The 27,962-nt window shown below is 43.1% G+C and overlaps 1 protein-coding gene across 6 annotated transcripts in view; it reads right to left on the bottom strand.

Annotated features, from left to right (window-relative positions):
* LOC132867395 (IgGFc-binding protein-like) overlaps nucleotides 1-27,962 on the bottom strand; it is a 69,656-nt gene that overhangs the window by 898 nt on the left and 40,796 nt on the right. For 5 of the 6 annotated variants that reach the window (XM_060900276.1, XM_060900274.1, XM_060900278.1 and 2 more), the window contains 12 exons: nucleotides 18,499-18,521; nucleotides 18,336-18,386; nucleotides 12,801-13,985; nucleotides 12,351-12,691; nucleotides 11,689-12,262; nucleotides 10,900-11,498; nucleotides 6,079-6,649; nucleotides 5,294-5,889; nucleotides 3,441-3,996; nucleotides 2,747-2,943; nucleotides 2,525-2,660; nucleotides 2,118-2,446 (listed from right to left, as the gene is read on the bottom strand). In XM_060900276.1, the coding sequence (XP_060756259.1) occupies nucleotides 2,118-2,446; nucleotides 2,525-2,660; nucleotides 2,747-2,943; nucleotides 3,441-3,996; nucleotides 5,294-5,889; nucleotides 6,079-6,649; nucleotides 10,900-11,498; nucleotides 11,689-12,262; nucleotides 12,351-12,691; nucleotides 12,801-13,985; nucleotides 18,336-18,384 (5,133 nt within the window). In that variant the 5' untranslated portion in view covers nucleotides 18,385-18,386; nucleotides 18,499-18,521. Of the gene's footprint in view, nucleotides 1-2,117; nucleotides 2,447-2,524; nucleotides 2,661-2,746; nucleotides 2,944-3,440; nucleotides 3,997-5,293; nucleotides 5,890-6,078; nucleotides 6,650-10,899; nucleotides 11,499-11,688; nucleotides 12,263-12,350; nucleotides 12,692-12,800; nucleotides 13,986-18,335; nucleotides 18,387-18,498; nucleotides 18,522-27,962 lie in introns of those variants that run through there. The other variant, XM_060900279.1, reaches the window with a different exon arrangement.

Genomic DNA, 27,962 nt, shown 5'->3' with positions numbered 1-27,962 from the left:
ACAATCATACTGCATTAATGATTGGTGTATTTTAGTAGATATGGTAAACTAGAACTAAATATAAAAATGTATTACTACTAATTTATTTAATCTCGTAATGCCACAGCGCCTGATAAATTACATACCAAATTGCTTTTTTTTTAAGTACTAGTCTTCCATGTATTAAACTTAAAAAGAGGTGAAGCAATTTTGTTAAACAGCTAAAAACCTTTTTTCCCCTCACTTTAGATTTTAATTACTTTTTATTGTCTTAGTCTTATATTATTTTTACATTAATGTTCTTCTATATTCTATTTTGACACACTTTTATTATTTTTAAATGGTTATTTTTCCTTCATTCTGTCACTATAGCATTACTACAGCATTTTTTGCCTAATTTGCTATTTTTTGTGTACCCTTTGTTTTACTTTTATTTTGACTCTACACTGTGAAGTACAGCACTTTGAGCTGCATTTTAAGGGTGTGATGCAGTTTTCTTTAAATTCTTCTTCTTCTTCTTCTTCTTCTTCTTCTTCTTATTATTATTATTATTATTATTATTATTATTATTATAGCTGTTAACATAAGCCAAGAGCCAATAAAAAGGGTTACCAAAGTTTGTTAACCCACTTGAGAACTCACAACACCTTACTCGTCAATTGTACTTTTGATTAGACCTGATAGAACCTTCCAGATAGTTGTTTCTCCATCCATTAGAACTATTTTCTGCATTGTTCCAACCACAGAGCGAGCTTTCTCCTCTTCACTGAAGATTTCCTTTAATTCTTGGTGACACCAGGGATACCACCACCTGAACAGCCATTCACCAATGGAACCACATGTACCGTGTGTCCCTGCCTTATTACTATTATTATTATTATTTTTATCGAATTTCAAATGTTAGCTGTCAATATTGTATTTTTTTCTCTGTGATAGTTTTTTTTTTTTCAATATTCTGTGGTGGCGGCACGGTGGTGTAGTGGTTAGCGCTGTCGCCTCACAGCAAGAAGGTCCTGGGTTCGAGCCCCGGGGCCGGCGAGGGCCTTTCTGTGTGGAGTTTGCATGTTCTCCCTGTGTCCGCGTGGGTTTGCTCCGGTTTCCCCCACAGTCCAAAGACATGCAGGTTAGGTTAACTGGTGACTCTAAATTGACCGTGAGTGTGAATGGTTGTCTGTGTCTATGTGTCAGCCCTGTGATGACCTGGCGACTTGTCCAGGGTGTACCCTGCCTTTCGCCTGTAGTCAGCTGGGATAGGCTCCAGCTTGCCTGCGACCCTGTAGAAGGATAAAGCGGCTAGAGATAATGAGATGAGATATTCTGTGGCATGCCATGTCACACATCCATATTATTTTCTTTTGTTGATCCTCCAAACTGAAGTCTGGTCTCCGAGCAGTTGATGTTTTCCTAAGACTAAACTCAGGATTTCATGGTACACCCTGGACAAGTCGCCAGATCATCGCAAGGCTGACACATAGACACAGACAACCATTCACACTCACATTCACACCTACGGTCAATTTAGAGCCACCAATTAGCCTAACCTGCATGTCTTTGGACTGTGAGGGAAACCGGAGCACCCGGAGGAAACTTACGCAGACATGGGGAGAATATGCAAACTCCACACAGAAAGGCCCCCATCAGCCACTGGCCTCGAACCCAGAACCTTCTTGCTGTGAGGCGACAGTGCTAACCACTACACCACTGTGCCGCCACAAGTAAATGATGTACTGTCTCATTATGTTTTCCACACACTTGACATTTTCCATCTCTACATTCTAACCCCCGTGAAAGTTTTCCATGTTCTGGTCTCAACCATCTGTTCTAACATTGTCATTATCGCCGCTGTTTTTCTGGGATCAAGCTTATGTTTAAGCCAGATGTTACACTCCTTGTCTTGATTTCTATGTGTTTCACTTTGAAATAGTTTCTGATGGTGGTCATTCTCTCTTTCTGAAGCAACACCTCTTTTCATTACTTTTTTCACATTCTGCCAGACCTCTTTCCAAGTTCCCTCAACCAATTCCCCGTCCAGAAATACGTTCTCATTATTATTATTATTATTATTATTATTATTATGACTGATCTGCTATGATAATAATATTTTTTATGTATAAGAAAAAATGATGGGTTTTACTCACTGTCACATTGTTGCGGTCATGTTGAAAAATGATGATTTCATGGCCCTGGATCTTCACGGTGACTGTGTTTAAGTAAGAGCCAAGTTTAGTCTGGCCGAGTTTGTTCTTGTTAATGATGCTGAACTCCGGCAGGCTTTTGTCTGCACCTGATGTCTTAACCATAACGTAAGAGCAAATACCCTGAAAAGTAACCCTGCTTCCATCAAAGGTTTCATAGTTAGGGTCTCCGATAACTTGGCATGAGGCCTTAGAGGTGGGCACACACACTGCTGTATTGTTCCTCTCCACACATTGTTCTTTCTCACGACATTTTTTCTTGCTGCAGAGATCTTGAATAAAGTAAGGCCACGTTATTATAAATCACATCTTTGATATATTTCCATAATGATGAGATGACACTTACTTACCACGTATACATGCTGGAATGCCATCCTGTTTGCGACAGATCTCATCTTCCTGACAGTTCATAGGCTGACAAGAGAATTGTCCAGCTTTACAGGTGCATGTCTCTATACAGTCTCTTCGGACTACTGATTCCCCGGACTGTAGGAATGTATATTTTAAATATATGACTGATTTATTTGCAAGAAGCCAGGTCAGACAACAAATCGATTAGAGAAGCAATTCACCTTGTAATATATTCCTTCCGCCAAGCAACCACAATCTTCTACAAGCTTACAGTCTCCTCCATCAAAGATATAGCCTTCATCACACTGGCAGCCTTCAAGACACTCTGAACAACTAGGTGCCATGGTAAGGCTGGCACAAGTTGATGCGCAAGTGTCCGCACATAGCTCGTAGTGACTTTTTTCAGGACAGGTCATTGCTGGGAAAAGAAGAAAAGGAAAAATGGATGAAGTATTAACAACACTTGTTCATTTATTCATTTTCAGTAAGTGATTTATACTGGTCAGGATTACTGTGGATTGGGAACACTTGGCATGAACTGGGAATACACCCTAGCTGGGACACCAGTCCCCATCACAAGGCACCATTTACACACAAATTTATGCACTCATTCATGCCTAGGGGTGATTTAGAGTCAGCAGTCCGCTTGCCAGCATGTTTAAAAGGAAACCCATATGGACATAAGGAGAACACCCAAACTCAGGGGCAAAAAGGGGGCACTGGAGCTGTTAAGCATCAATGATACCCATTGTGCTACCATGCCTCCATTAACAAACCATACTAGTACTATTTAAACCCCAGTAAACAAACCACAGGCAAACTCCCAGTGATGTAGCTATCAAAATAAAATAGCTACAAAGATATAATACAAAATTAGATATAGCTACAAAATAATAGTATCATACAGCTACTTACAACAGAAGGTTGCATTTCTCCAGCTGCTGATGGAGATACCAGCTTGCTGACAATGAACCACATAGTTTTGAATATAGCGGCAAGCAAGCGTCTTGTCCTCTGGATGTGATGTGACATCCTTTGCACACATATCATAGAATGGTGAAGGTGGAACTTTGGAGTAACAGTGAGAGAATGGGCCTTGCTTCAAAGTGAGGATCTTGCAGTCATTGTCTCCATCTGTTTCGGTCTCTGAGCATGTGGAGCCTGGTGGACACCCTGTGTGACAGATCACTCCTTCCTGAATCACCAGCCAAGCTTCCAGAAATTTCTCAGCGGAGGAAGCCTGCTTACCATCTGGCATTAGTAAGTCATCTGACTTATCATTATAATTACCACACAGACCTTGAACAGCGTTTTTGTAAGTGGAAGGGATTTCAACTGTGGCCACTGACACGGAGTCGTAGGTCACCTTCAGTCCAAAAGAGGCTTCCAAGACGATGAATGCACCACTCTGATAGACCTTCACCAGTCCTTCTTCAAGTGTTACAGGGAGAAAAGCTTTCACTTCATCCACCTGCCAATAAAAAGAATATAGCTACAATTCCCAAGGATGGTTCTTACCATTCTTACCAGGTAAAAAGACAAATAATGTAATGGGTAATAACATGAGCTCATGTTATAACCTAGGGGAGCCCATAGGTTGCTGTGCAGCAGCACTGCATCCTAATAAATCGGTCCCCTGTAGTTTATGTGGTTGGTGCTCACACCAGACCGATAACGATACCTATAGCCCAGGCCGGGGTTTATCCGTATCGGTGAGCTTGACCTGATCAGATAAAACATCTGACCAATCAGGTAATTGTTTACGTGTGACGTTGTCTGAGCTCATGTTATTTTTCCCTGGGCATCTTTGTACATCCTTGTTGCATCCTGAAGCCACAGAATACGGATTCATGGAAAATAAAAAATATAATACAAAGCACGGATCTTTTTATTCACGGATATGTGATATTTTCCGTGAAATATCAATAGTAAATTAATAAAGTAAACATATAAATGCAGGTAAGATATTTTAATTATGAACTTCAGCAGTCCAGACATTTAATTGTTTTAGACTTCTTAATTTTTTATGTGTGAGGCATCATCCGTATGAAATCGGTAACCAATCTGTAATATACTGAAGCGTCCGTGACCAATCTGTAAATTAATAGCATCCGTGATGCATCCATATTAAAATCCATAGCCATTCTGTATTTTGTATCCTTTTTTTATTATATTTCCGTAGTCCGTGACCTATCCGTATTTTATCAACCACCGGAGTGTGTACGTGGGTTGTTTTGAAGTCCAAGCTGTACAGTATGACCCGGAATAATGTACTACTACTTGGAAAAAACTTCCATGACTATTTCTAAGTTGCATGCATTTATTTACCTGAGTGTCAGGACCAACTGATATTATAGTCGGGATTATAGTTGTGGTATGACTGCTCCAGACTGGAACTAAATTCAGGCACAGGCATAGTCATAGTTATAAGTATAGGTATAGTTATAGTTATCGGTGTTTGAGACCAGGCCCCAAGTGTGTTTGACTTGGGTCACTTTAAATAAGTATATAGTTAAGATTAATATATTACAGTATATTTATTAGGGATGTCACTGAAAATTTTCAGCTGAAACTGGTCAAAACTGCATCTTTTTGACTGGAAGATGAAGAAGAAAACTTTCCCACAAACAACAAACTGTCAAATCTATCACTTTACAAATCATTTGAATGGTAATGCAATTCTCAAGCAATATTTGTCTCTATAGCTGGCATCTGGACATCTTCACAATATCACCTCATATGAATAAAAATGCAACAAAACAAATTACCCTTATTTCCCACGGATGTCCAGGAATCAGGCCAATCATATAATTGTCTATGTCTATGTTGAGTCTTCTTGTGACCACTATGTCAGATGATAGTTCCTGCACTGTCACATTGAAAGGCATCAACTTCTGATCTTCAGTCTGGACTGTTTCCACCAGTCTGTACACACAGTCTCCTGGCACCCTGATATGGTTCCCATCAAATGAGTAGTAGGTCCCAGATCCAAAGACTGAGCAAGATCCTTTGCCATCAGGATAGCAGGCTTGAACCCCATCACGGATTTCACATTGCTCATTGGGACCACAGGAGAAATCATTTTTGCATGTGATATTTCCTTGCTCCTCACAGACACACCTCTCACTGCACTTGCCTTTGGGGTAAAAGACTTGGCCCAGATTATAGTACTGGCCTTCATATGCACATCCGCATCGCTCCATTGGCACACACTCACTGTTGCTCAGGACAAATCCATCATCACACACACAGCCTTCAATGCAGGGTTCACGCTGGCAAGCCGTGGGCTCAGTGAAGCCGTTGCAGGTCTGGGGACATCCAGCACCACACACATCATAGCGGCTGTTCGCTTTGCAGGATGCAGCTGTGAAGAGAGTATCGGAGACTAGTTAATCACACACACACACATGGTCACTTGCAAGTGCAATGGATAATAGATATCAAGATGAAATGAAATGAAGGCCATATTTAAATAAGAAGGGATAGGGCTGGGAATTGGAATACATAATTAAGGAGAAATATTCTCATAATACTACAGTATATAACAACTTACGACAGAAACTATCAGTTCTCCATTTCTCCACTATGACGTTTGCTGTCTGGCATGCAGACATATAGGCTGTAAGTGCACTGCACAGGGCTGTAGAATGACCACCATACATACACATATCATACACACAGTCTTCATAGAACTTGGTGGGATTGATTTGGCTATGGCATGCTTTAAATGGGCCATTTGTGTCTGTAATCAGGCTACAAGGTTTTGTAAAAACATCCTTATTCCTGTCAGCAGCATCACATTTGGGACACTTTTGGCCCTTGCACTCTGCCAAGCAATCAGAGTCCGTTCTGGCTTTCCAGCTGTTTCCAAACGCAGTAGGGTTTTTGGTAATGCTTTTGTTTGGGAAGGTCAGGTCGTCATTTAAGTTCCCGTTCCAATTGCCACAGAGACCTCCTACCAGGTTATTGTATGTGCTGGGGAGAGTGAGTTCAACGTAACTATGCCAGTTAAATTTCACTTTCATGCCAAAATCTGTTTTAACAACTCCAAAGTAACCACTGTGGAATATGGAAAGCTGACCACCCTCTGTCTCAAATGGCAAATTTACAAACAGGTTGTTGACCTATGAAAAAGATGGAAAGATTTTTATGCATTATTTTTTGTACACTGTTAGTCAGTTATACTAGAGCTATAACAAGTATTTATACTTTAACTTTTATCACTAATAAACATTCTTTGTTAAACATCCATCCATCCATTATCTGTAACCGTTTATCCTGTGCAGAGTCATGGGCAAGCTGGAGCCTATCCCAGCTGACTATGGGCAAGAGGCAGGGTATACCCTGGACAAGTCACCAGGTCATCGCAGAGCCTTTGTTAAACAGTTGCTACATAATTAGCCATAAAACTCATGCATACAGTATGTGTCCAAAGTCTAAGCTCAAACACAGAATTTTTCCTGCTAATATATTGTGTATAGCACATACAGTGCCTTGAAAAAGTATTCATACCCCTTGAACTTTTTCACATTCCACCTTACAGCCATGAAATTAAAAGTTTTTTTATTGAGATTTTATGTGATAGACCAACACAGAGTAGCACATAATTGTGAAGTGAAATGAAAATGATAAATGGTCTTCAAAATTTTAAACAAATAAAAATCTGACAAATGTGATGTGCATTAGTATTCAGCCCCCCTGCGTCAATACTTTGTAGAGCCACCTTTTGCTGCAATTACAGCTGCAAGTCTTTTGTGGTATGTCTCTAGCAGCTTTGCACATTTAGACACTGAAATTTTTGCCCATTCTTCTTTGCAAAATAGCTCAAGCTCAGCCAGATTGGATGGAGAGCATCTGTGAACAACAATTTTCAAGTCTTGCTACAGATGCTCAGTAGGATTTAGGTCTGGACTTTGACTGGGCCAATATAACACATGAATATTCTTTGATCTAAACCATTCCATTGTAGCTCTGGCTGTATGTTTAGGGTCATTGTCTTGCTGGAAGGTGAATCTCCTTCCCAGTCTCAAGTCTTTTGCAGCCTCCAACAGGTTTTCTTCCAGGATTGCCCTGTATTTAGCTCCATCCATCTTCCCATCAACTCTGACCAGCTTCCCTGTCCCTGCTGAAGAAAAGCATCCCCATAGCATGATGCTGCCACCACCATGTTTCACAGTGGGGATGGTGTGTGCAGAGTGATGAGCAGTGTTAGTTTTCCGCCACACATAGCACTTTGCATTTAGGCCAAAAAGTTCAACTTTGGTCTCATCTGACCAAAGCACCTTCTTCCACATGTTTGCTGTGTCCCCTACATGGCTTCTGGCAAACTGCAAGCAGGACTTCTTAGGCCTGTCTTTCAACAATGGCTTTCTTCTTACCACTCTTCCAAAAAGGCCAGATTTGTGGAGTGTACGACTTATAGTTGTCCTGTGCACAGATTCTCCCACCTGAGCTGTGGATTTCTGCAGCTCCTCCAGAGTGATCATGGGCCTCTCGGCTGCTTCTCTGACCAGTGCTCTCCTTGCTCGCTCTGTCAGTTTAGGTGGACGGTCATGTCTTGTTAGGTTTGCAGTTGTGCCATACTTTTTCCATTTTTGAATGATGGATTGAACAGTGCTTCCTGAGATGTTCAGAGCTTGGGATATTTTTTTTATAACCTAACCCTGCTTTAAACTTCTCCAGAATTTTATCCCTGACCTGTCTGGTGAGTTCTTTGGTCTTCATGATGCTGTTTATTCTTCAGTGTTCTCTAACAAACCACTGAGGCTTTCACAGAACAAGTGTATTTATGCTGAGAATAAATTACACACAGTAGGACTCTTAACTAATTAGATGACTTCTGAAGGCAATTGATTGCACTGGATTGTATTTAGAGGTATCAGAGTACAGGGGGCTGAATACTAATGCACGCCACATTTTTCAGATTTTTATTTGTTTAAAATTTTGAAGACCATTTATCATTTTCATTTCACTTCACAATTATGTGCTACTCTGTGTTGGTCTATCACATAAAATCTCAATAAAAAACTTTTAAGTTCGTGGTTGTAAGGTGGGAAAATGTGAAAAAGTTCAAGGGGTATGAATACTTTTTCAAGGCACTGTAGCACATCCTTCAGCCTAAAAGTGGCAAAGATAGATAGAACTTTGCAGTGAAACACCATAACAAGGACCGTAAGTGCTAAAGAAGGCAATTGGACTTGCTTGAAATTCTTGAAGACGTTTCATCTCTCATCCTAAAGACTTCTTCAGTTCTGTCTGACTAGTGGGGAGTTCCAGGTATTTATCCTCTCGTGAACCAAAAACAAACCTGAGGGGAGTCATTGAGGTCACATGGGTCGTTGACACTCAGTCATCCTGTAGGTGTTAGGGTCATTGGAGACCAGGTGTGAACGGTGTTAGCAGCCGAGAGGGTTGTTAGGGTGATCTGTGGGTCATTGGCTTTCTCTGCCATCATTTGAATCATTGAAGTCAGCTGACCTACAGGATGACCCATGTGACCTCAATGACTCTCCTTAGGTTTGTTTTTGGTCCACTAGAGGATAAATACCTGTAACTCCCCACTAGTCAGACAGAACTGAAGAAGCCTTTCGGATGAGAGGTGAAACATCTTCAAGGATTTCAAGCAAGTCCAGTTGTCTTCTTTAGCACCTACGGTTTATGATGACCTGGATGACTGAGAACCTTCACAGACCATAACAAGGAAGGATACAGATTGGCAAAATACAACCCTGATTCCAAAAAAGTTGGGACAAAGTACAAATTGTAAATAAAAACAGAATGCAATAATTTACAAATCTCAAAAACTGATATTGTATTCACAATAGAACATAGACAACATATCAAATGTCGAAAGTGAGACATTTTGGAATCTCATGACAGCAACACAAAAAAGTTCTCAAAAAAGTTGGGACAGGGGCAATAAGAGGCTGGAAAAGTTAAAGGTACAAAAAAGGAACAGCTGGAGAACCAAATTGCAACTCATTAGGTCAATTGGCAATAGGTCATTAACATGACTGGGTATAAAAAGAGCATCTTGGAGTGGCAGCGACTCTCAGAAGTAAAGATGGGAAGAGGATCACCAATCCCCCTAATTCTGCGCCGACAAATAGTGGAGCAATATCAGAAAGGAGTTCGACAGTGTAAAATTGCAAAGAGTGTGAACATATCATTTACAGTGCATAATATCATCAAAAGATTCAGAGAATCTGGAAGAATCTCTGTGTGTTAGGGTCAAGGCCAGAAAACCATGCTGGATGCCCGTGATCTTCGGGCCCTTAGACAGCACTGCATCACATACAGGCATGCTTCTGTATTGGAAATCACAAAATGGGCTCAGGAATATTTCCAGAGAACATTATCTGTGAACACAATTCACCGTGCCATCCACCGTTGCCAGCTAAAACTCTATAGTTCAAAGATGAAGCCATATCTAAACATGATCCGGAAGCGCAGACATCTTCTCTGGGCCAAGGCTCATTGAAAATGGACTGTGGCAAAGTGGAAAACTGTTCTGTGGTCACACGAATCAAAATTTGAAGTTCTTTATGGAAATGAGGGACACCGTGTCATTTGGACTAAAGAGGAGAAGGACGACCCAAGTTGTTATCAGCGCTCAGTTCAGAAGCCTGCACCTCTGATGGTATGGGGTTGCATTAGTGCGTGTGGCATGGGCAGCTTACACATCTGGAAAGACACCATCAATGCTGAATGGTATATCCAGGTTCTAGAGCAACATATGCTCCCATCCAGATGACGTCTCTTTCAGGGATGACCTTGCATTTTCCAACATGACAATGCCAAACCACATACTGCATCAATTACAGCATCATGGCTGCGTAGAAGAAGGGTCCGGGTACTGAACTGGCCAGCCTGCAGTCCAGATCTTTCACCCATAGAAAATATTTGGCGCATCATAAAATGGAAGATACGACAAAAAAAACCTAAGACAGTTGAGCAACTAGAATTCTACATTAGACAAGAATGGGTTAACATTCCTATCCCTAAACTTGAGCAACTTGTCTCCTCAGTCCCCAGACATTTACAGACTGTTGTAAAGAGAAAAGGGGATGTATCACAGTGGTAAACATGGCCTTGTCCCAACTTTTTTGAGATGTGTTGTTGTCATGAAATTTAAAATCACCTAATTTTTCTCTTTAAATGATACATTTTCTCAGTTTAAACATTTGATATGTCATCTATGTTCTATTCTGAATAAAATATGGAATTTTGAAACTTCCACATCATTGCATTCCGTTTTTATTTACAACTTGTACTTTGTCCCAACTTTTTTGGAATCGGGGTTGTAGTCACAAGCCCTAAAATCAGTGAGGGAGCTTTTATATTTGACTATCCAATAGGAGGAAAAGCAACTTACCATCACTTTACCACAATAGTCTTTACTCATGATAATGGTGTAGCCAAAAGTTTTGATCTCCACAGTCTTGGTGAAGGAAACAACCTTATTCAGTCCTCTGTTTTCATTCTTGACAAGAACTTCAAAGGGCACCAGTGACATGTCAGATGTGTTGACCAGTTTCGAAAGGTAATATGTGCAAGTACCCTGGAAATCAAAGTGCCTCCCATCAAAGGTTAAATAGTGTGGATCTCCACTGCCCACACAACGCCCGTAAGATAGTGGATAGCAACCTTTCACACCGTTCTGGATTTTACACTCTTCAGATGCCTTGCATTTTGTGGGTGTACAGTTGACCTGTCCTGATTTGCAGGAGCATTTCTTATTGCAGGTCTGGTCACCCCAGAATGTCTCACCAGGAAGATAATAACGGTTTTCATAGGTACAGCCACATTGCGCCAGGGCCACACATTGGCCTCCACTGAGGACAAAACCATCATTGCACTGGCAGCCTTCCACACAAGGCTTTTCACATTTGCTTGGTGCATCTCGATCTGCGCAGGAGGCAGCACATGCGGTTCCACAAGGCTCATAGTGGCTGTTTGCTGGGCATTGCAATGCTATTAATATATCAAGAAGGAACATTTGCATGATTAATTAAGAGTCAGGAAACATAATGTGTCATATTTAGACTTAGAGATTTAATTTGGTTATGAAAGTCCAAAATTACAGCAACATTCATTCATAAGCTGTGCATGCATTTCCAAAGATCTTAAAGATATTGTTACAATTACGGCAGTCTTCACTTACGGCAGTCAGACAGACTCCTCCAGTTGGGATCGATCTTCACTCCAGCTGCCATGCAAGCCTCAGCATAGGTCCGCATGTTTTCACAGAGGAAACTTCTAATGCCTCTATTGATGCATATGTCATACACACAATTGTCTAGGTATGCACGTGGGTCAACAGTCTTGTGGCAGTTGGCAAATGGCCCATTTGTTTTTGCCATAAGACCACAGTAATTGTCTGCATTATATTTTGCTTTAAGCTGAGGTCGGCAGAGGAGGCACTTGCCCTCACAGTCATCACGGCAGAACAAGTCATTGTCTGAAACTTTCCAGCTCTTGGCAAATGTCAGTATAGTGGAGAGTTTCATTCCCTTGGGGTCTAACTGCTCATCTGTCCAGTCTCCATTGTAGTTTCCACAAAGTCCACCAAGTAACCCAAAGTAGGTGCTGGGCACTGTTATGTATAGCATCATGTTCCAGTCATATTTCACCTCTAAGCCAAAGTCTGTTGTTATGAGGACATTACAACCACTTTGAACCACTTCTATCTTTCCTTCAGCAAGACGTACAGGCAAGTAAGTGAGTTCACCATCCACCTGAAAAGGGTACAGAAGCAAACTTGATATTTTCTTTAAAAAAAAAAAGAATTAACAGCCTGCACATTCATATGTTTCCTCAGCTTACCTCAACTAGAGCCCTTTTCTTACCAGCAACTATTGTATGATTGTACACATTTAGTGATACTGTCCTCACATAGGACACCAAATTATTCCCTCTGCGATTATTCTTTGCCAAAACTGTGAAGGGGACACGGCCTTTCTCAGTTTTTACAGTAGTAGCCATGGTGTAGGTGCACGTGCCCTGGAAATCATATCGCTTCCCATCAAAAGTTTTGTAGTGAGGATCCCCGACAGCCCAACATGTTGCTGTGTCAACATGGACACAGACACCCTTCTTGCACTCCTGTCTCCAGCGGCATTTAACAGATTCGCAGGGATCTCTTGGAGGTGGTGGTGGAGGTGGCGCTGAAAGATCAAGTATAGAATTTACATTTCAGTGGTTTCAATGGTTTTACATTCAATAGTAATTTAATTTGTTTGAATATAAGTTGTCCTTCTACAGATTATGACCTACCATTGCACACTCCTGTTGTGCCATAGCCAAGTCTTCCATTCCCACCATAAACATAGACAGCTTGTGGTGAGTCACTGGATATGGTTATAGGGCCCTTTTTTTTACCAAGTGATTTAATAGCCCATGTATACTTTTTGTTTCCAGGAAAAACATTCCACTTCAAGAAACCAAAAGCAGATGTACTGGTACCCAACTCTGAGACAACAACAGCAAAATTCTTGTATTTATGTAGTGGATAAACAGTCCATGATTTGGACATCTGTGATACAGGAATTATGTTAGTCAAGAACTCATCATAGGGGACGTTGGAACTGGAATACATAACCATGATCTTTTTATTGCTTTGGATTACTGTTGGCAATTTAATCAAAACATTCAGAAGCTCTCCAGAAGAAAGTGACTTGTGCTGGAGTGATAGACCATGAGAAACCGTCACGTCAGTCTTATCCTCAGTTGCAACAACATGTACTGTGTCCTTGCAGGCATGCAAGGGGTGCATGACAGGGACTAGGTACTCATCAGAGAGCGAGTCTATTGGCACCAGCTGTTCATAGACATGCTCACAGGTCTTGAAGAGCTTGAGGCACTCGTGTCCTGCCAGGACAGCAACAGGGAACTGAGACTCGATCCTAGTTCCTGTTAAGGTCTTCCCACTCCGAAGCAGATAAACTTGATAAGGAGCTAATCGAATAGGCATCTTTACTCCTCGCTTCAAGTGTACCTTGCTTTTAAGCTGGAGGTCTGAATATGCTAGAATATTAATTGTGTTGTCTTCCTTGCCATTGATGATAGCCACGATTGTATCAAAGGAACCTTCTTCTGGAGTGAAAGCAACATAACTCTTGCCAAGTTGGTGACTGGGGAAGATCACACTGCTGTCTCCACTAAATTTTTTGATGTGAGAGGACACCACGGAGATGTCTGTATTAGAGGAAATCAGCACTGTTTTGGCTGAGACTCCATCTTCATAAATCTCAGCCTCGTCTGGGAGGGTGACGTATTTGGTAGAACCTTTCTTTATAGTTAGTGATTTTTTATAATTGAGCTCCTTGATTTTGACTGTAACAGTAGCTAAGGACTCCTGGGCTGTGATGGAGAGCCTGAGTTGGGCTTTGCCACGATTACTGATATGATTAGGCATGAAGGCAGTGATGAACTCCTGGCCTATTGGGCAACCACTGACGACTGAAGAGGGGAGAAAAACAGTACTGTTAGCTACTTTATACTGTTATCTGCATATAATACAGTACCAGTGAAAAGTTTGGACACACATTCTAATTCAATGGTTTTTCTTTATTTTTATTGATTAAAAGTTACTTCCTGTCTTAAAGTAATGATGGATGCTGTTTCTCTTTACTTAGCTGAGCGGTTCTTGATGTAATATGGATTACTATAGTTGTGGAATAGGGCTGTTTACTGTATTTTTATTATTTACTGTTTACTGTTTGATCTCAAACACATTAACAAGGCAAGAAATTGCACTAATTTTATTTTGATGAGGCACACCTGTTAATCAAAAAGCATTCCAGGTGACTACCTCATGAAGCTGGTTGGGATAATGCCAATAGTTTGCAAAGTGTCATCAAGGTAAATGGCAGCTACTTTGAAGAATCTAAAATATGAAACACTTTTTTGTTTACCACATAATTTTACATATGTTCCATATGTTATTTCATAGTTTTGATGTCTCCAGTATTGTTCTAAAATGTAGTCAAAATACAGAAAAACTTTTGAATGAGTAATACTCATTGTACTGTAGATCAATTGTGGTTATATACAAAGGGTGAGTCTGAGGCCAAGATTTTCCATCCATTATCCATAACTGCTTCTCCTGTACAGGGTCACGGACAAGCTGGAGCCTATCCCAGCTGACTATGGGCGAGAGGTGGGGTACACCCTGGACAAGTTGCCAGGTCATCGCAGGGCTGACACATAGAGACAAACAACCATTCACACCTATGGTCAATTCAGAGCCACCAATTAACCTAACCTGCATGTCTTTGGGGGAAACTGGAGCACCCGGAGGAAGCCCACGCAGACACGGGGAGAACATGCAAATTCCACACAGAAAGGCCCCCATCAGCCACTGGGCTCAAACCCAGAACCTTCTTGCTGTGAGGTGACAGTACTAACCACTACACCATTGTGCCAAATGGGATAGGCTCCAGCTTGCCTGCGACCCTGTAGAAGGATAAAGCGGCTAGAGATAATGAGATGAGATATATAAATAAATCTCATTATCTCTAGCCGCTTTATCCTCATTCATAAGTTTTTCTGTATTTTGTATTTTCTTCATTATAGAACAGTACTGAAGACATTTCAAAACTATGAAATAATATATGGAACATATATGTAATTATGGGTTAAACAAAAAAAGTGTTAAAAAAACAAAATGTTTCATATTTTAGATTCTTCAAAGTAGCCAGCATTTACCTTGATGACGCTTTGCACACTGTAAGTGCTATTGCATTCATACTGTGTTAAAATAATAATTCATAAGTTTATGCTGCAAATAAATAATTAATTTGATATAAAGTTTAAAATTGATTTGATCAAATGATGTGCGTCTTAGGATAAATAATAAGTTGAATTAACAGTTAAAATGCATTATTTCATTGTTGCTATTTATGTTCCTGTCCTGGAACCAGTGTTTGCCGTTTGTGTGCTGCTGTGGTGGATTGATTGATACTGCACTGTGAAAACCCAGCTAATGTGAGCATGTCATAAGGATGTGGCTTTTGTTTGAAACTTATTAGAAAGTTTTAAGATTTTTCATTTGAAAGTTGTCATTATTGCTGTCAGAAGCCAAGACGGACAGCTAAAGATACCTTTGAAGCTCTTTGATGGACTTAAGAACCTCTTTTCGTGACAAGCGGCCAACAAGGTATTTTCTTTGTTTACAATGGTTTTTTTTGTTTGTTTACACTAAGCGGCATTTGCACTTTAGTTTATTTCATTCAGTATCCTGTAGAATTAACTGATGCATTTTTGTACTGTTTCACAAACATAGTTCTCACGGCGTGAATAAGTGGTGGCAAGGCAAACTGTGAATAAATGCCTGTTTCAAAGAACTGACCAAGTTTATTTAGTGGGCGAATTTTTTTTTGCCTGCTTAATGTGTTTGAGATCGAACACTAAATAGTCTCATCTCATCTCATTATCTCTAGCCGCTTTATCCTGTTCTACAGGGTCGCAGGCAAGCTGGAGCCTATCCCAGCTGACTACGGGCGAAAGGTGGGGTACACCCTGGACAAGTCGCCAGGTCATCACAGGGCTGACACATAGACACAGACAACCATTCACACTCACATTCACACCTACGGTCAATTTAGAGTCACCAGTTAACCTAACCTGCATGTCTTTGGACTGTGGGGGAAACCGGAGCACCCGGAGGAAACCCACGCGGACACGGGGAGAACATGCAAACTCCGCACAGAAAGGCCCTCGCCGGCCACGGGGCTCGAACCCGGACCCTCTTGCTGCGAGGCGACAGCGCTAACCACTACACCACCGTGCCGCCCACACTAAATAGTTAATAATAAAAATATAGTAAATAGTCCTATTACACAACTGTTGGGATTACTACAGTTACTACAGTGACACACTTCATCAAGAACTGCTCAACTAAGTAAAGAGAAACGACATCCATCATTACTTTAAGACATGAAGTGACTTTTAATTAATAAAAATAAATAAATTCCAGGGCGGCATGGTGGTGTAGTGGTTAGTGCTGTCGCCTCACAGTAAGAAGGTCTGGGTTCGAGCCCCGTGGCCGGCGAGGGCCTTTCTGTGCGGAGTTTGCATGTTCTCCCCGTGTCTGCGTGGGTTTCCTCCGGGTGCTCCGGTTTCCTCCACAGTCCAAAGACATGCAGGTTAGGTTAACTGGTGACTCTAAATTGACCGTACGTGTGAATGTGAGTGTGAATGGTTGTCTGTGTCTATGTGTCAGCCCTGTGATGACCTGGCGACTTGTCCAGGGTGTACCCCGCCTTTCGCCCGTAGTCCGCTGGGATAGGCTCCAGCTTGCCTACGACCCTGTAGAACAGGATAAAGCGGCTACAGATAATGAGATGAGATGAAATAAAATCCATTGAAGGTGTGTCCAAACTTTTGACTGGTAATTTAACTGCAACCTAGAATACAGTAGGTGATCAGTAGAAGGTTGAATATTCATCTCATCTCATTATCTCTAGCCGCTTTATCCTTCTACAGGGTCGCAGGCAAGCTGGAGCCTATCCCAGCTGACTACGGGCGAAAGGCGGGGTACACCCTGGACAAGTCGCCAGGTCATCACAGGGCTGACACATAGACACAGACAACCATTCACACTCACATTCACACCTACGGTCAATTTAGAGTCACCAGTTAACCTAACCTGCATGTCTTTGGACTGTGGGGGAAACCGGAGCACCCGGAGGAAACCCACGTGGACACGGGGAGAACATGCAAACTCCACACAGAAAGGCCCTCGCCGGCCCTGGGGCTCGAACCCGGACCTTCTTGCTGTGAGGCGACAGTGCTAACCACTACACCACCGTGCCGCCCAGGTTGAATACTAAACAGTCTAAAGAATGATGGCTGAAATAGCATTGTTGGTGAGAAAATTATACAGCATTGAAGCATAACTATATCTTTGGTTGGACTGCAGGATACAAATTATACCTGATATAAAATATTAAATATTTTTCAAATCATACAATGGTACAAATCAAGTATTAAAAAGTAGTTTAAAAGTCACTGTGGAAAAAAAAATCATTCATTCATCTTTAGTAGCTGGTTTATCCTACTCAGTGGTGAGAAGGATCCATAGCCTATCCTGGGAATACATGAGGTAGAACCAATCCCTGGACGAGAAGCCATGCACCATGCACACAAATTCAACATTCCTTCACACCTCAGGTCAATTCAGAGTGGCCAATCCAACTAGGTGCATTTTTTTTGTGTGTGAGAAGTCGGAGGAAATGGTCCGTTAGAACAAATGTGTGCAACCAAACAGGCATTTTAGTGGTTGCTTCATGATAATTTTTGCTCAAACGACGTTACATACTGTATTGAAATAACCATCGACTCACCGGTGCACTATTATCGCACTGTTGTCGTTCCAACAATAACACATGCAAGCTGAATATATTGAAATATTTTATGTGCATATTTATAGATGCACTCTGAGAATGTCTGCTCATTCCCTTAACAGTCCTTTTGAATAATTTCAAATTGATTCATGAGATTTATTCCTAAGTAAATATATTAGTAGTAGTAATCAATAATCGACTATGAGTTAAGGAGTTATTTAGAAAAGTCTCTTTGATTTTATAACAATAAAATAAATCTTATATTAAAATAACGACCATATGTTATAAGCATGTTTCAACACAGTTATGAGCAATATAAGTAATATTTATCTTTAATAATCTTCCCTCAAACAGAACGAGTTGACATAATGTTCACATATACCGTCCCAAGTTAACTCAATACTTTAATTTTTTATATAGAAAACATATACATACTGATGAACATACTGAATTGTTAGCTTACCAGTTGCATATAGAATGCCAATACAGAGCAGGAACAATTTAACCCCCATGTCTGGAAAAAGAATGTATATTAAATAACATTATTTTCAAGAATTAATCCATAATTCATTCAGACCTCTAGTGCTATAGTGCTGTATTCACAGGCAGAGTAAAGAAGTACATACCTGCAGCCTCCAATAAGTGACACCTATAACGGGGAGGTTTAAATAGCATTTCAGACGAGATCATTATCAAATATTTATGCAAGAGTTTGTCAGGAACGGGATGTCATTTTTTTCATATGCCTTTACATAAATCTACAATCATGCTTGTATGCTGATCATTAAAGCATCATCAGTGTCACCAGTAAAACAAACACACGCTGCTCAAATATTGACCTTTTTTCTTTGATGTTCTATGCCTATATGTTTGTTGGGCTATATGATATTTGAAAGAAATATGAAAAAATTAATTAATCAACAAAAGTTTATTCAATCATGAAAGACTTCTTATTTTAATTGTGTTCAGTTTACTGTCTTTAAGTTTCCAGCACTAATCCCAGTAAATAGACTGACCACAAACTGGAATTATATTGTGCAAACTAAAAATGCAACATCTATATGTGGAAGTGTTATAAGCATGCCCCTTCTATTTATTAAGGGGGAATGTTTAAAAAAAAAAACCAAGAGCTTATTACATTTCATTAAGCACACCTCAATCATACGATGGCATATGAGGATCACTGTGGTAAAACTCTCTCTCTCTCTCTCTCTCTCTCTCTCTCTCTCTATATATATATATATATATATATATATATATATATATATATATATATATATATGGAGAGAGAGAGAGCTGAGGGAGAGGATAATATTCTGAGATTAAAGTAATATATTTGTAAGGAAAAAACTCAGAAATCTCATCTCATCTCATTATCTGTAGCCGCTTTATCCTGTTCTACAGGGTCGCAGGCAAGCTGGAGCCTATCCCAGCTGACTACGGGTGAAAGGCGGGGTACACACTGGACAAGTCGCCAGGTCATCACAGGGCTGACACATAGACACAGACAACCATTCACACTCACATTCACACCTACGGTCAATTTAGAGTCACCAGTTAACCTAACCTGCATGTCTTTGGACTGTGTGGGAAACCGGAGCACCCGGAGGAAACCCATGCGGACACGGGGAGAACATGCAAACTCCGCACAGAAAGGCCCTCGCCGGCCACGGGGCTCGAACCCGGACCTTCTTGCTGTGAGGCGACAGCACTAACCACTACACCACCGTGCTGCCCTCGTCTCGTCTCGTCTTCTTCCGCTTATCCAGGACCGGGTCGCGGAGGCAGCAGTCTAAGCATGGAAGCCCAAACTTCCCTTTCCCCAGACACCTCGGCCAGCTCCTCGGGAAGAACACCGAGGCGTTCCCAGGCCAGCCGAGAGACATAGTCCCTCCAGCGTGTCCTGGGTCTTCCCCGGGGCCTCCTCCCGGGGGGACATGCCTGGAACACCTCCCCAGGGAGGCGTCCAGGAGGCATCCGAAAAAGATGCCCGAGCCACCTCAGCTGGTTCCTCTCGATGTGGAGGAGCAGCGGCTCTACTCCGAGCTCCTCCCGAGTGACTGTGCTTCTCACCCTATCTCTAAGGGAGCGCCCAGCCACCCTGCGAAGGAAACTCATTTCAGCCGCTTGTATCCGCGATCTTGTTCTTTCTGTCATTACCCAAAGCTCATGACCATAGGTGAGAGTCGGAACGTAGATCGACCGGTAAATTGAGAGCTTCGCCTTTTGGCTCAGCTCCTTCTTCACCACGACGGACCGGTAAAGCGACCGCATCACTGCGGAGGCTGCACCGATCCGCCTGTCGATCTCACGCTCCATCCTTCCCTCACTCGTGAACAAGATCCCGAGATACTTAAACTCCTCCACTTGAGGCAGGACTTCTCCACCAACCTGGAGAGGGCAAGCCACCCTTTTCCGGTCGAGAACCATGGCCTCGGACTTGGAGGTGCTGATTCTCATCCCAGCCGCTTCACACTCGACTGCAAACCGCCCCAGTGCATGCTGAAGGTCCTGGTTTGAAGAAGCCAACAGGACAACATCATCCGCAAAAAGCAGAGATGAAATCCTGTGGTTCCCAAACAGGATTCCTTCCGGCCCCTGGCTGCGCCTAGAAATTCTGTCCATAAAAATTATGAACAGAACCGGTGACAAAGGGCAGCCCTGACGGAGTCCAACATGCACTGGGAACAGGTCTGACTTACTGCCGGCAATGCGAACCAGACTCCTGCTCCGTTCGTACAGGGACCGGACAGCCCTTAGCAAAGAGCCCCGAACCCCATACTCCCGAAGCACCCCCCACAGAATACCACGGGGGACACGGTCGAATGCCTTCTCCAGATCCACAAAGCACATGTGGACTGGTTGGGCAAACTCCCATGAACCCTCGAGCACCCTATGAAGGGTATAGAGCTGGTCCAGTGTTCCGCGACCAGGACGAAAACCGCATTGTTCCTCCTGGATCCGAGGTTCGACTATCGGTCGAATTCTCCTCTCCAGTACCCTGGAGTAAACTTTCCCTGGGAGGCTGAGAAGTGTGATTCCCCTATAATTGGAGCACACTCTCCGGTCCCCTTTCTTAAAAAGAGGGACCACCACCCCAGTCTGCCACTCCAGAGGCACTGTCCCCGACCGCCACGCGATGTTGCAGAGGCGTGTCAACCAAGACAGCCCCACAACATCCAGAGACTTGAGATACTCAGGGCGGATCTCATCCACCCCCGGTGCCTTGCCACCGAGGAGCTTGCAAACCACCTCAGTGACTTCGGCTTGGGTAATGGACGAGTTCACCTCTGAGTCATCAGCCTCAGTCTCCTCAGTGGAAGACATGACGGTGGGATTGAGGAGATCCTCAAAGTATTCCTTCCACCGCCCGACAATGTCCCCAGTCGAGGTCAACAGCTCCCCACCCGCACTGTAAACAGTGTTGGCAGAGTACTGCTTCCCCCTCCTGAGGCGCCGGACGGTTTGCCAGAATTTCTTCGAGGCCGACCGATAGTCCTTCTCCATGGCCTCCCCGAACTCCTCCCAGTTCCGAGTTTTTGCCTCCGCAACTGCCCGAGCTGCAGCACGCCTGGCCTGCCGATACCCGTCGGCTGCCTCAGGAGTCCCGGAGGTCAACATGGCCCGATAGGACTCCTTCTTCAGCTTGACGGCATCCCTTACTTCCGGTGTCCACCACCGGGTTCGGGGATTGCCGCCACGACAGGCACCGGAGACCTTGCGGCCACAGCTCCGAACAGCTGCGTCCACAATGGAGGTAGAGAACATGGTCCACTCAGACTCAATGTCCCCCGCCTCCCTCGGAAGCTGGGAAAAGCTCTCCCGGAGGTGGGAGTTAAAGACCTCCCCAACAGAGTGCTCGGCCAGACGTTCCCAGCAGACCCTCACCATACGTTTGGGCCTGCCAGGTCTGTCCAGCTTCCTCCTCCGCCAGCGGATCCAACTCACCACCAGGTGGTGATCAGTTGACAACTCAGCCCCTCTCTTCACCCGAGTGTCCAAGACATAGGGTCGGAGATCAGATGACACGACTACAAAGTCGATCATCGACCTCCGACCTAAGGTGTCCTGGTGCCACGTGCACTTATGGACACCCCTATGCTCGAACATGGTGTTCGTTATGGACAAACTGTGACTAGCACAGAAGTCCAATAACAAAACACCACTCGGGTTCAGATCGGGGAGGCCGTTCCTCCCAACCACGCCCCTCCAGGTGTCACTGTCATCGCCCACGTGAGCATTGAAGTCCCCCAGTAGCACAATGGAGTCCCCAGTCTGAGCACCCCTCAGTACCTCTCCCAGGGACTCCAAGAAGGCCGGATACTCTATACTGCTATTTGGCCCGTAGGCACAAACAACAGCAAGAGCCCTCTCCCCAATCCGAAGGCGCAGAGAGGCGACCCTCTCGTTCACTGGGGTAAACTCCAACACATGGCGGCTGAGCTGGGGAGCTATAAGGAAGCCCACACCAGCCCGCCGCCGCTCACCACGGGCGACTCCAGAGAAGTGGAAAGTCCAGCCCCTCTCGAGGAGCTGGGTTCCAGAGCCCAAGCTGTGCGTGGAGGTGAGCCCGACTATCTCTAGCCGGTACCTCTCAACCTCCCGCACAAGCTCAGGCTCCTTCCCCCCCAGCGAAGTGACATTCCATGTCCCAACAGCCAGCCGCTGTGTCCGGGGGTCAGGTCGTCGAGGCCCCTGCCTTCGACTGCCACCCAATCCACACTGCACCAAACCCCTACTGCTACCTCTGTGGGTGGTGAACCCACAGGAGGTCGGGCCCACGTCGCCTCTTCGGGCTGAGCCCGGCCGGGCCCCATGGGCAAAGGCCCGACCACCAAGCGCTCGCATACGAGCCCCAACCCCGGGCCTGGCTCCAGGGTGGGGCCCCGGCTGCGTCCTACCGGGCGACGTCACGGTCCTGGATTTTTTCTCCATAGGGGTTTTTTGGTGAACTGCTCTTGGTCTGGCCTGTCACCTAGGACCTGTCTGCCTTGGGAAACCCTAACAGGGGCATAATGCCCCCGACAACATAGCTCCTAGGATCATTCAAGCACACAAACCCCTCCACCACAATAAGGTGGCAGTTCTAGGAGGGGCTGCCGTGCTGCCCTATTAATAATAATAATAATTATTATTATTATTATTAAATTGATTGATTGATTGATTATTTATTTGTTTATTTTTGCCAAAAACCCAGACTTTGCAAGGTTGGATCAATGTCATCACACCACAGACTCCACAGCTGAACCAAGAGTTATAGGAAATGTGTTTTTTTCCTGCTCAATCACGCAATATAAAAAATAAAGTACTAATAGATTTTCAACTACATTTCCCAGAATGCACTGCAGCCGGGAAGCATCTGATTGTTGTCTCTGAGGATATCCAATTTTTTTCTCATATATTTGTGACTGGACAGGTCACCAGGTCATCACAGGGCTGACACAGACACAGACAACCATTCACACTCACATTCATACCTACGGTCAATTTAGAGTCGCCAGTTAACCTAATCTGCATGTCTTTGGACTGTGGGGGAAACCGGAGCACCCGGAGGAAACACACATGGACACAGGGAGAACATGCAAACTCCGCACAGAAAGGCCCTCGCCGGCCACTGGGCTTGAACTCGGACCTTCTTGCTGTGAGGCGACAGCGCTAACCACTACACCACCGTGCCACCCATGTTAAGTATCTGTTTTTAGAAATAAACAAAATGGTCTGCTGAAAGAATAAGAACATTAGTAGCTCAAAATTAGTAAAAATGCCAAGAAAAAATAATGTTGTTGGTTAATGTTTTGATATTAAGAAATACAAGATAGGGCAGCATGGTGGGTTCTGGGTTGGAGCCCAGTGGCCGACGGGGGCCTTTCTGTGTGGAATTTGCATGTTCTCCCCGTGTCTGCGTGGGTTTTCTCTGGGTGCTCTGGTTTCCCCCACAGTCCAAAGACATACAGATTAGGCTAATTGGTGTCTCTAAATTGAGCGTAGGTGTGAATGTGAGTGTGAATGGTTGTTTGTCTCTATGGCCCTGTCCACACGGCAATGGATTCAGGTGAATCCGATACAATTGTTTATCGTTTCGGCCTGGCGACCACACGGCACCGGCGTTTTGGGTGCCCCAAAACGCAATCTTTTGAGAACGGGTTCCAGAGTGGAAAGATCTGGCAACGTTGCCGTTGCGAAGTCGTCTGGATGAGTAGAACGGATTTGTTTACGATGACGTCACAACCACATGACTGTGAGTGCTTCATGCCGGGTAGAAGTGTAACGAACTCGATGCGAGTTGTCAACAAATCCTATAACTTGGTTCATGAAACACGCTTACAAAATATTTTCACTGTGAATATTTATTGTGTAATGGTGCAAAGTGAGTGAGAGAGAGAGAGAGAGAGAGAGAGAGTCAATCCCGCCAGCAAAAATAGGGAAAAAAACGAGCGATCTCACCTCTTCAGATGTTGGTTTAAGTCCTACAATACATTCCTCAAAAAGGGCGTAGAAGAACAAATTAATCCATCAACGTGTAGCATTCAATTTATTCCGGACCATTAAAGACGCCGCCTTCCGCGTAGAATCATACGTCATCCTCGCCGCCATATTGGATAGGTCAAAACGGAGAATAAAGATGCCTCATTCATGTGCTGCGTTTAACTGTACCAACAGGTTTACCGTCCAAACGAGATCACATGGGATTACCTTTCACAGGTGAGACTGGAAAAATACTTTTCATTGTATTTGGTCATTATAATGTAATTTTACGAACAGATTTTTCTGACTTTGTGGCTAATATGAAGTCTCGCGCATAATAGTTTATGCGCATGCATCCTTACTTCTTCTATTGTTCTGGTGTCTCCGAAGGGACCATCTTACAGCGCCCCTAGAGGTGTGGCATGTGTATTGCATCGTTTTCAGCAAGCGTTGTGTTGCCATATGGACCTGATATTTTACTGATTGTTGCCCATTTGGACGCAATATTTTTTTAAACAACATCTCGTTGCCGTTGTCGTGTGGATGTAGCCTATGTGTCACCCCTGTGATGATCTGGTGACTTGTCTAGGGTGTACCCCGCCTTTCGCCCATAGTCAGCTGGGATAGGCTCCAACTTTCCTGCGACCCTGCACAGGATAAGCGGTTACGGATAATGAATGGAAATGCAAGATAAAAATCTTTACTTCTGCTGTGTATACCAGCCAAGTTAGACAACAGAAAGCTTACGGCCCTGGTCACACTACTGGTCCCAGTCCAAAAAATGTCATGTCTAAGTTCCTATTAGATCATGTTAGATATTTATCACCAAAAGCACATGTCCTAATAGTGTTCATATAGGACTAGCTTGGGGAGCATAATGATTTTTTCTGATCTATTTCCAGGTGACCACAGTCACCTAAAGCCTCCCATTTGGCCGTATGCCCTGTTACATGCAGATATCGGACCAGATAGGAACTGTTCATAGTTTTTGCCTGTTTAGCATAGCCTCAAATTTTCTTGTTGGTTGGACTACTAACAGTTAATAGTTTAAATGTGTAGAAAGATTCAAGCTGCATGTTGAACGTCAGTCTCACCAGATGCAATGCAAACCCATGGTTCTGTATGTGACATTTTCCATAAATATTACTTTAAGTTATTTCTAGTAGGCTACTGTGTCCTAACAGGTAGGAACTGGAGTCATTTAACATGCTCTCTGAGAAGGCGGAGTCTAACATATATAGGTGTAATACACAGAGTTCTGAAATGCTGAGAATTTTAAGATGTGCCATTTGGCCAAAGTTCATCTCATCTCATTATCTCTAGCCGCTTTATCCTTCTACAGGGTCGCAGGCAAGCTGGAGCCTATCCCAACTGACTACGGGCGAAAGGCGGGGTACACCCTGGACAAGTCGCCAGGTCATCGCAGGGCTGACACATAGACACAGACAACCATTCACACTCACATTCACACCTACGGTCAATTTAGAGTCACCAGTTCACCTAACCTGCATGTCTTTGGACTGTGGGGGAAACCGGAGCACCCGGAGGAAACCCACGCGGACACGGGGAGAACATGCAAACTCCACACAGAAAGGCCCTTGCCAGCCCCAGGGCTCGAACCCAGGACCTTCTTGCTGTGAGGTGACAGTGCTAACCACTACACCACCGTGCCGCCTTGGCCAAAGTTTATTTGACTATTTTCCATAAACATTTATGTCACATAGGGAATTTCAATTGCCTCTGTAACCAACATTCCAATTCTGCTGAAATTTTCAAGTTTTGCCACAAATAAAGTGTGTTTACCTTGCTTGGATCATTGACAAGCCTCGGTAAAATGAATTTTAGAAACATTGAGTTTACACCACCATCTGATTTTTTTGCCAACTTTTTTTATTGGTTTATCAATATTACAACTGACAGTATACAGTGAAAAAAAATAATAAATTGTGCACATATGATCATACAAATGAAATGTTGGCCACAGGTGGCAGTAAAAGAACATAACCTTATAAACGTTGACTTAGGCCAGATTTCAAAAAGTACATTCATGTTAAACTTGGATATACATACACTAAAAGATGTAATACAGATTACAAATTAGAGACACATAACAAAACAAAAACAAACAAACAAACAACAACAACAACAATAATAATAATAATAATAATAATAATCGAAATAATAAGTGGCAAAGTTTTTTGTTTGTTTGTTTGTTTGTCTTCAGCTAACATTGCCATTTCTCAACGGATTTTCACCAAATTTGGCAAGTAGGTTGGGGGAGGGGGGATGACCTGGAATTTTGCAGATATAAACAAAATTCATGTACGGGCCCCAGAGAGGTCCCTGGGGGACACAACATCTGCCCACCCCCTCCCTCAATGCCTTTCATGTTACATTTATCAACACAAACTCTCAACAGATCTTCACTAAACTTGGCACGTAGGTACAGGAGATAGCCACAATTTGGCAGAACTCAGAAATTCCATATTTGGGCCCCAGGGGGTCCCCGGTGGACCCCTGAGTGGTGGATGTTTGGAATTTTGTTTGTCTTGGGTTAACGTCACCATTTCTCGATGGATCGTCACCAAATTTGACATGGAAGTCTGGGAACAACCCAGAATTTTGCAAAACCCGGGCAATGCTGGGTAACCTGCTAGTAATAAATAAAATGACTAAAAAGAGGCCTTTGTGAATAACATTTTGGCCTACATAAAGGAAGCTTTGCTTACAAAGGAGGTAGAAAGTAGGTGGTTTGTGCAGTGTTTCTACACTAATGTACAATACTCATAAACTATACAGATGACAAATACAGTGGTACCTCGGGTTACGAACTTAATTCGTTCTTTGACTCCATTCGTGAACCAAAAAGTTCGCGAACCGAATTAATTTTTCCCACTGAAATTAATGTAAATCCAATTAATCCGTTCACCGGCCCCAGAAACATAGTTTTTATGTAATTTTTTATGGATTTATGTGTGGAAAAAATACAGAAAAGAATTAAAGATAACCTTAATTATAGAAACATCCAGTAATACTAAAATAAAACATAATAATTGTACAGTACACTTTACCTTTGTGGTTGATAGTTGCTTGGCGAGATCAGAAACACGAACACCATGTTCATGTTTAACTATTATTTCCTTCTTCGTTTCAACAGTAATACGTTTTAGGCTTCTTAACAGCACTATCACTAACACTTTTCACTTTCTTGGGAGCCATAATGAGGGTTAATTTAATGCAAAAAGCAAAAAAGAAATCGTATCAACACAATGCAATGACGAACAATGTTCACAGCGCGCCACCTTGAGTACAACTGATGCTGCCGCACGCCTCACGTGGTGCAGAAGCCCGCCAGTTTGTGCATTCATGCATCAAAGCATCGTTCACGAATCGAAGCAAAATTTGTTTGGAAATGGTGTTCGTAGCCCGATTTGTTCATGAATAGGGATGTTCGTGACCCAAGGTTTGACTGTATATAGATACAGATATGTGAAGTGGATTATAAAGTGGCAGAGGGGAACTGAATTGATTCCAGAAATTCAAGAAGAGGGTTCCATATCCTGTAAAATTTTGTGGTGGACCCATGCAACATAGCCCTCATCTTCTCTAGCTAAGAATAGGACAA

Source organism: Neoarius graeffei, chromosome 19 (genome assembly GCF_027579695.1).
Source record: "Neoarius graeffei isolate fNeoGra1 chromosome 19, fNeoGra1.pri, whole genome shotgun sequence".
NCBI lineage: Eukaryota > Metazoa > Chordata > Actinopteri > Siluriformes > Ariidae > Neoarius > Neoarius graeffei.
This window is presented reverse-complemented; position numbering and strand designations above follow the sequence as displayed.